At 40.2% G+C, this 9,286-nt stretch overlaps 1 protein-coding gene across 1 annotated transcript; it reads right to left on the reverse strand.

Annotated features, from left to right (window-relative positions):
• Positions 1-2,489: 2,489 nt before the first annotated feature.
• Positions 2,490-4,945, reverse strand: LOC109510601 (Golgi phosphoprotein 3). Its single transcript, XM_019861020.1, has 3 exons — positions 4,777-4,945; positions 3,609-3,723; positions 2,490-3,434 (listed from the first exon to the last, which is right to left on the reverse strand). The coding sequence occupies exons 1-3, from the start codon at positions 4,855-4,857 to the stop codon at positions 3,010-3,012; spliced, it is 621 nt and encodes a 206-aa protein (XP_019716579.1). The 5' UTR covers positions 4,858-4,945; the 3' UTR covers positions 2,490-3,009.
• Positions 4,946-9,286: the final 4,341 nt, after the last annotated feature.

Genomic DNA, 9,286 nt, shown 5'->3' on the forward strand with positions numbered 1-9,286 from the left:
ACGCTTGCTACTGTTGTTGCGAGTTGCCATTCGTTCTACTAAACCATTAGTCAAACGCCATCATGTCTTCTGTCGTTATTACACAAACAAAAATCTCTTTACTGTTACTAGTGTTAGTGCCTCAATATGGCTACGCTCGTGAAAGCAATACAACGAACTCAAACGCGTCTTCGTCCAATGTTGTCAACTAATATCCGGATTAATTTTATGCAAATCTTCCTTAATTCTCCGGAGAAATTTTCATAAAAATTTGAAAAACCCGGAATGCCGGGAAAATCCGGAGGACTTTCATCTCTGAATTAACAAAATGTATTTTAAAAGTGAATTCAACAAAATGCCTGTATAATAAGTCTCTGAATGTATTCTTAATTTTGTGATAATACTCACCATTAATGTGAATGGTTTTCCGTTCCTCACGGTTGCTAAAAACGCAGCAAAACTATCGGAATGAAAGTCAGCTTGCCGGGTCCATAGGCGGAGTTGCTGCTGGCAAGCTTGTACCCTGCTCAGTAGCTTGCACGCTTCCTTTCCGCTGTCTCTCGCAGGGTATTTTGATGCGAACATAGCATGGCGCGTGTCAAAGTGCCGCTTTACATTCGACCATTACATCGATGGTATTTTGTCATTGCAACTTAGACACACCGCAGAACCTGTTCCCTCCACAAAGGCAAATCCTTCTGTCCATTCGTCCTGAAGTCTACCATACTCGTCGTCTTATTCGTTTAGGATTAGCTTTGAGCTAATGACCGAGCGGGCTGATTCAAAAGGGGGTGTTTACCTGTTTCCGCAGCAACGGCAACATAGGCCAGTATTATACAAGCAAAATTGCTCCTGGCGCCAACTGAAGCCCTGAACAGGAAATGAGCAGTAAAAAAATCGATGGATGAGATTAAACAAACGAGAATATTTTGTTTTATCTGCGAGCCAGATGCAATCATCAAAAGAGCCACATATGGCTCACGAGCCATCGGTTCCCGACCCATGGCTCTAGTCCAAGTTTGGTTAGACCGCATCGCTTGGCGGGCCAAATTGTTCTTGAAAAACAACTGCACAACTACGACATACAAAAACAATAATAAGCTTATTATTTATCTTAACCTGTTTTACTTTTTAGCAAAGAACTCTGCATCTTACTTTTCAATATCTTACGTCAGACTAAACGAATGTTGCCCAATTTTGAGGCGACTGATGTCTCGTAGTCGATTTTGAGTTGGCTTAATGCATTGTAGCCGTGTACTGTGACGTACTCAACGAGTGGTCATGAGACGTATGGGTCACCATGATGACAAAAAGTCTGGCATATCAGAATTTTTGTTCGTTTTGCCGCAGTGTGACATGTCCTGCATCACCCATCAATCGTTTTTTGGTCAATGCCAATTGGAACACAGTGCCCTTCTACTTAGGACAAGAGACTGGACATGGCGCACACAATCACAATGTGCTGTAGTGCATTTAAAGTCACTTGAACAAAATGGGAAATCCTGGAAACTGTATGTAGCATTTCAACTCGCGTTATGTTAGCTAAATGCAAAGCTCGTAGCTGATTGGGAAACATGGTGTTTGTAAACAAATCCGTTTTGGATTTTTGATTTTTTTTTAGAGAGTAGTCAGTCCATACCGCCCACCATTTTTTTTCTTTGTTTCTGCCTTTTCTGAACACAGAAACAACACACATGCACATAATGTAATGCCTCCGTCGACATGACTTCGTCAGTTGCTTGTCCTGCGTCCCCGACGGACGTGCGCTCTTGGACTGAATCTTGACGCAATGACTGGGAAGGTTCTGGTCAGTGACGGTCTTCTAAGTGCATCATCTCACCTGGTCCAATACACAGAAAAATATTCATCTGGTAGTCTGACAGCACAACAGTTGTGAACGACAAAAAGTTTGTGTCGTCTGACACGGCCATTATTTATTGTTCGTATTATTTATATTTGATTATTTTTAAAATGCTGTGGGCCTGCCTTTAATTGTACTCATTCTCTTTTGCTCATTTCTTTTAAACTTGTGATATTTTGTTATTTGCCAAAGTTGAATAAAATAAATGTTAAACTGTAGATTTTTTTTAGATTTTGGCAATTGCATAAATTAATATTTCTTATCACAAACACACAAAAGGACAGATAAATGGTCCTGTTAAGTTCTGGTCATGATTCCAGGTACGGTTGAAATGTTAAAGGTACCCATCCCTAATTATTTCATATTTAGCATCTTTCTACTCTAATATCTCAGCCTTTAAGAAAACGTGACTTCTGTGTCGTTAACTTTTTTGGGATGGCGGGATGGTTGTTTTTTTTTTCTCCCCGTATAAAATGTAACTGAATATTTATCATTTGACATACATATCTTGTTCAAGTCATTCCTTATGGAAACATTTCAACCTAACACTCCCGAAAATATGCGCAGTGAGGTAAAAGATCAACGATCAAGTTTTAAGTGGTTAAAATGCCAACTATTGACAAATGGATATGAAAAAAGCAAAAACATGTCGATTCCATTGTATTTATTTATGAAACTGGTACTGCTCAAGGCAGACCTACATCAGTGAACTCTGGGTGGCCCGAGGCTGTCGCGTCGTGGCCCGGGCCACTGACAATGTATGACCCTGTTCCAATTCAAATCCCTCACATCACAGTCGGGCATTGAATTCTTGAGACTGTCACTGGTGTATACATGAAGGAGCAAGAAGAATTTTTTTTTATAAAAAATAACGTCTGACATTTGGACACAAACCAAAGCAAACACTAACCACAGACAAGATTCCTGCGTTGACCAATTCACAAATGCTCTCATTTTAAGTTTGAAAGAGATCATGAGCAAAATGTAAGCATGTTCCTTCAAATACAGGGGGAGAGACGTACATGACCAAGGTATGAAATCAAGGCAAGATCCAGACAGAGTATACGTTAGTCAGGTCCCCAATGGCGAAGGCAGTATTCCTGATTCCTTGACAAACACACAATGTTCCCAAACTATGTTGCCTCATGCTCGCTGTCGTCATTGTTGCATCATTTGGTGAAAGCAGCGACTACAGCCCATAAAAGCTCATTTGTGTTGGCCTTAAGACTTTCACTTTCGGGCTCCAGTTCCAGCAGCAGCCGTACTCTTTTCATTGCCATGTCGTACTGGTCATCTAGCAACGGCGCAAAGGCGTTTTCCAAGACGTCAGAGGAATGGGCTAAGAAAACGAGCGCGAGAACTCGCTTGTCCATTCGATGTGGGTCATTCACCCACCGATCCAATAACGCCTCTTGGACCTTCTTGATGAGACGCTGTTTGAGGTTATTGTTAGTAAGCGGGTGTGTGGTCATATCAAAAAGCAGGAAGTTCTGCTTTTCAGTGGTAAGAACACCTTTCTCCACCAAATTTTTGGCGAGTCTTTCACGGACATTCCTCAGCTGATAATGAAGCTTCAGCGGATTCCATGTCTCTCCTGAATACAAGACAAACCACATGTCACTCATAAAGAGTTAGAAACAGCAAGCATGACCTAAACATTGTAAACAAAGAAACCTCAGTAGAAACAAGACCAAAACAAACAAACAAACAAAAACAAAGAAAACAGAAACAGTCACACACATTCGGGTGTTCGTACTAAAGAACTCACCACTGAGTAGTTCGATCCAGCTCTGTACAGTCTCTGGTGGTTGGGTCTCTTTGATGTGTTTTAATGCTTCATCCAGAAGTACGTCACCCGTAGGAGCGTCTGACTTGCAAATCACCTGCAGACCAACAAATAAATAAATAAATAAATAAACTTCTACACACTCATTACCTCTGTGCAGCATTCTGCAGAGACAGTGAGGCAGAAAATGTGTTATTGCTCTGTATACTTGGGAGGGGGTGGGGGGGTGTTATTTGAGCTCCTGCTGAACTTTCAAATTAAAAAATAAAGAAATCCATCCATCCATTTTCTGATCTGCTTATCTTGACAAGGGTTGCGGGGCGTGCTGGAGCCAACCCCAGCTGTCTTCGGGCACTCGGCGGGGGACACCCTGAACCAGCCAATCGCAGGACAGACAACCATCCGTGCTCACACTCACACCTACGGACAAGTTTGAGTGTTCAATCAGCCTGTCATGCATGTTTTTTGAATGTCAGAGGAAAACGGAGTACCCGGAGACATCCCATGCAGGCACTGAAAGAACGTGCAAACTCCACACAGAAAGGCCGGAGCTGGAATCGAACCCCCAGACCACTGCACTGTGCTAACCTTGCTAACATCGGCCTCACAGTGCAGAGGTGCAGGGTTCGATTCCAGTTCCGGCCTTCCTGTGTGGAGCGACCCTTGTTAGGATAAGTGGATCATAAAATGGATGGATGATGGATGGATATCAATATCGACTGATATGAAAAAAATATTGCGAGAGAATTCCCCTCCATATCTCCCTGCCTTAATATGTGACCATTTCACTCTCATAGTTGTTTCTATTCGACAAATTAGATTACAGAAGGTCACTTGAAAGTGATGATGCTTAGCTCAGAATCAAGTATCAAGTATCAAGTACAACTTTATTGTCAGATGAAATTTCTTCCCTCTCACAACATACAACAAGAGGAGCCACTGCGGGTGCCATCAAAATAACAGTTAACATAAAATGACAAACTAATACAAGACAACACATTAGAAACAGACAATCGTGCAATCTTAACCACTTTCCTGTCACTAAGATTACCAGGAGGATTTCAGAGGTCAAAATTCTAGTTAGGACTAAACATTTTTGAAAAAGCATAAAATGAAAAATGAGTTGAGTAGGAAAGAATGACTGTCTGACCTTTCTGGCAAGAAGACCTTTCCTCCGCATGCCACAGGCTTCCAACTGAAGACGACCGCGCAGAGCGAGCTCAATCAGCATGCAGCCTCGTAACCCCGATGAAATGCAGTCATTCCAGAATGATGTATATCCCTATAAAATAGAACACACATCCCCTATAAAATGGAGAACATTTCATAAAATATTACTTAGATTCCTCAAAAGAAATCCAAGAGTAAATTTCTAATAAAATATTAGATTCCTCAAAAGAAATCCAAGAGTAAATTTCTGTTGAAAAGCTCACGGTGAGGCCTGAATTCTGAATTATCTTGTTGGGTCTTATGAAGACACTGTGAAATGTCTGAAGTTGTAGGAAAAAAATCCCTTTAAGTCCCAATTACGGTAATTGAAGACTATTACATAATTGTGCATAAGGGGTGGATGTGAATTTGAGTGCGAATTGCGGTTTGTTTATAGCGCGAGAGCAACGACTTCTATTTTTTATTTTTTTTGTAGCTGATGCTATTGTGATGAGTCACCTGAAACTTGGGTGACATGACGATATGTATCGTGAAGACCGGAGAAACTTCTCTATCGTGTCACTTTGCTCCTATCGTGTCTACCGTCATTTGAAGCCCCTCAATTGCGGCCAGCTGGGAGACTGAACAGCAACAGAGGGAAGACAATCATAATACATATTGTCATCATACGTAACAACCTTCCGGTGTAACGTTAAATCGAGCAAATCAATGAAAATTAATAAGGTGGGCGAATACTATTACGTGGGGAAAGAATGGACAAACAACAACTAACTATTTACAAATTTTAAAAAATGGCAAGGCAGACTGAATAATCCAAACTACACAAGGCTCACATCACAATTTGCATTTTGAGCCTCATTAAAATACAAAGCAAAACAAAACTGAGAATCACAGATTTTTACATTTTTGGAGGATAATTGAACAGCGGAGACCATCCCAAAAAGCTTTGCTGGGCTGCTACGTTACCAACATGCGGGTAATCAGCAGGTTGAGGCGAGATCGGTTCTATTTACGCCTCAACAGCTAGCTAGCAACAAGCCTTGACTGGCTACTATGTTGGCTAAACACGTGCTTTTGCTCCTAAGTCTGTAATCACATGCATTCTTCTCATGAAGGGGTTATGAGGACCAATTAACAGAGGCAAAGATGGAGAAGCCATCCTAATTGTTAAGCTAATAAGAGTGCGTGAGTGATTGACCACAATTTTTCTTAGATGTCTCACTGGAACCACGTTAAAGTGGAGTGTAGCCACCTTTGAACAGAAAATAGCAGGCAGTCTGGAGAGAAAATTATACAAAATAAACAGCTACGACTAAATGTTTGTGATGTTTGCTACGGCGACCCGTACATCTGCCGGGAGGAGTTGCTTAGAAGATTAAAAGTAATATTAACAATGAGGGAAAGCACTTCACAAAATGGGTGGATCTAATAATATATTGGATACATACCCTCACCGGCCACTTTATTAGGTACACCATGCTAGTAACGGGTTGGACCCCCTTTTGCCTTCAGAACTGCCTCAATTCTTCGTGGCATAGATTCAACAAGGTGCTGGAAGCATTCCTCAGAGAGTTTGGTCCACATTGACATGATGGCATCACACAGTTGGCGCAGATTTGTCAGCTGCACATCCATGATGCGAATCTCCCTTTCCACCACATCCCAAAGATGCTCTATTGGATTGAGATCTGGTGACTGTGGAGGCCATTTGAGTACAGTGAACTCATTGTAATGTTCAAGAAACCAGTCTGAGATGATTCCAGCTTTATGACATGGCGCATTATCCTGCTGAAAGTAGCCATCAGAAGTTGGGTACATTATGGTCATAAAGGGATGGACATGGTCAGCAACAATACTCAGGTAGGCTGTGGCGTTGCAACGATGCTCAATTGGTACCAAGGGGCCCAAAGAGTGCCAAGAACATATTCTCCACACCATTACACCACCACCACCAGCCTGAACCGTTGATACAAGGCAGGATGGATCCATGCTTTCATGTTGTTGACGTCAAATTCTGACCCTACCATCCGAATGTCGCAGCAGAAATCGAAACTCATCAGACCAGGCAACGTTTTTCCAATCTTCTATTGTCCAATTTCGATGAGCTTGTGCAAATTGTAGCCTCAGTTTCCTGTTCTTAACTCAACTCAACTGTATTTATAGAGCACTTTCAAATCCTCTGACCTCTGGCATCAACAAGGCATTTCCGCCCACAGAACTGCCGCTCACTGGATATTTTTTCTTTTTCGGACCATTCTCTGTAAACCCTAGAGATGGTTGTGCGTGAAAATCCCAGTAGATCAGCAGTTTCTGAAATACTCAGACCAGCCCTTCTGGCACCAACAACCATGCCACGTTCAAAGCCACTCAAATCACCTTTCTTCCCCATACTGATGCTCGGTTTGAACTGCAGGAGATTGTCTTGACCATGTCTCCATGCCTAAATGCACTGAGTTGCCGCCATGTGATTGGCTGATTAGAAATTAAGTGTTGACGAGCAGTTGGACTGGTGTACCTAATAAAGTGGCCGGTGAGGGTATGAACTACTCATAATTTGTTTTCACAAATCAGGTTTGATTTAGATTTTTCAGATCTGCACAATCAATATCAAAATTACAGTACCGCTCATCTGTTTATTTGTTTGTTTTTAATCTATTTCTGTCACAAACATGATTTTTCATGCCTCTTATTTAGATGGATAGCTACATTTGTGCAAAAATGTCAGCTACTGTGCTTCTGTTTACATTTGATAATTTTATATCCGGTAGCAGCACGGCTGGATGCATTTCTCATTTGATGCAGGTCTGTTTAATTTCACTTGAAAATACAGAAACGGTAAGCAGTCAGTGTGTTGTAGATTTTTTTTTTAATCGAATAAGTGAAAAGCTATTGTGACATAAAAAGGCCTACATCAACTCTGACTAATTGATGGCATTTTTTCCAGTCATGAAATCGTTGGGTGTGCCTCCATCCACAAAGTGGGTCTCCTCAACAAAACATTCCTCAGTTGCATAAGTCTCAACGCTCAACTGGTTCATTCAATCACATTCAGAAACTCGCTCATCCAAATCACACAAGCTAAAGAAACTAAAGTAAAACTGACAGCAGATCACAAAACACAACCGCAGGGGAACACGTCACTACACTCTATCACAAATGCATACGATTTGAAAACGATTAACATGGAGGGAAAATGAAAGGCTTCAATTGCATTTTGTTGAAAACCAGCAGTTGTATGTGAATTGTGAGTTTATTAAGCCCTGACTGTCTGTCAGACCCTGAAGCTGCTGTGATTTGTGAATGGAAGCATGAGTCTAGCTGTGGGGCCAACATGAGAAAGAATTTTCCAAATTATCTGCTAGAAAAAGACTGACAGTTGAGAGAAACACTAGTGGATTTTGTCTTTGCCGACATTAATTCTTCATATTTCATAGGTTCGGTGATTGATCAACCACTCAAGTGTATGGTCTGTTTTTTCATCATTTACAGGAGGGTTTGCTAATGCTAGCTGCTCATCAGCTAGCTTTCGCAAATGCCTCTTCTGGTGGCTATGCAAATCACTTTTGTGTCTTTTGTTGTTGTTTGTTTGTTTATTGAACATATATAAAACATACAACAACAGATGACAAAATGCAAACAAAAATTATAAAAGGAAAATAAAAGTAAGTAATACAAACATCATCACAGTTATATGTTCAAAGGAGTAGGGAGAAGTATACAACTTATCTAGTCCTACCCCTTGTTGTGCAATAATGTATATTGATCATTTCCAATACCAAAGAAAAAGAAGAAATCTAAATCTCATCAAATACTTTTACCCTTTTGTGTACTATGCTTATCTATTGATACACCTTTCGGTTTGTATATATATAATTGTTCTTTCTACTTTTTATATCAAATGACTCATATTCATTATATATACTGCATTTCTTGAATACATTCAATAAGTTGTTCAAAATCCAGAACAAGAACAAACCATAGTATTACTATATTTTATAAGTACCAGAATGTAAAATTTATCTTCTTAACTTTGTTTTATGTAGTTTTTTTGTACTAATCTTTTGAATTTGTTTTTGAACTCGTCCAAAGATTTACTCATTTTCAGATCCATCTCAAGCTTATTCCACAGATTAACTCCTATTACTGATACACACCTTTGCTTGATGTTTGTTCTTGTTCTGGATTTTTTGTATTGATTAATACCTCTTAGATTATAACAACTATCTCTGATTTCAAAAAGCTTCTGGATATTTTGACAAAGGAGATTGTTATGTGCTTTATACATTAATTGGGCAATTTTGAAGTCAACCAGGTCATAGAATTTCATTGTATTTGATTTGATGAATAGTGGATTTGTGGGTTCGATATATTTAGACCAATTGATTATTCTGATTGCTTTTTTCTGTAGTTTTAAGACAGGGAGTGTGTTTGATTTACAGGCGTTACCCCATATTACCACACAGTAGGTCATATATGGGAGTAATAATGAG

This window comes from Hippocampus comes, unplaced genomic scaffold (genome assembly GCF_001891065.2).
Source record: "Hippocampus comes isolate QL1 unplaced genomic scaffold, H_comes_QL1_v1.1 scaffold130, whole genome shotgun sequence".
NCBI lineage: Eukaryota > Metazoa > Chordata > Actinopteri > Syngnathiformes > Syngnathidae > Hippocampus > Hippocampus comes.

Excerpts from the sequence above, each read along its gene's own strand:
- LOC109510601 (XM_019861020.1), bottom strand. The coding sequence starts at position 4,857 with ATGCTGATTGAGCTCGCTCTGCGCGGTCGTCTTCAGTTGGAAGCCTGT. Across the intron at positions 3,724-4,776 it reads AAGGTCTTCTTGCCAGAAAG|GTGATTTGCAAGTCAGACGC; the intron begins GTCAGACAGTCA and ends GTTGGTCTGCAG. Across the intron at positions 3,435-3,608 it reads CTGGATCGAACTACTCAGTG|GAGAGACATGGAATCCGCTG; the intron begins GTGAGTTCTTTA and ends TCTTGTATTCAG.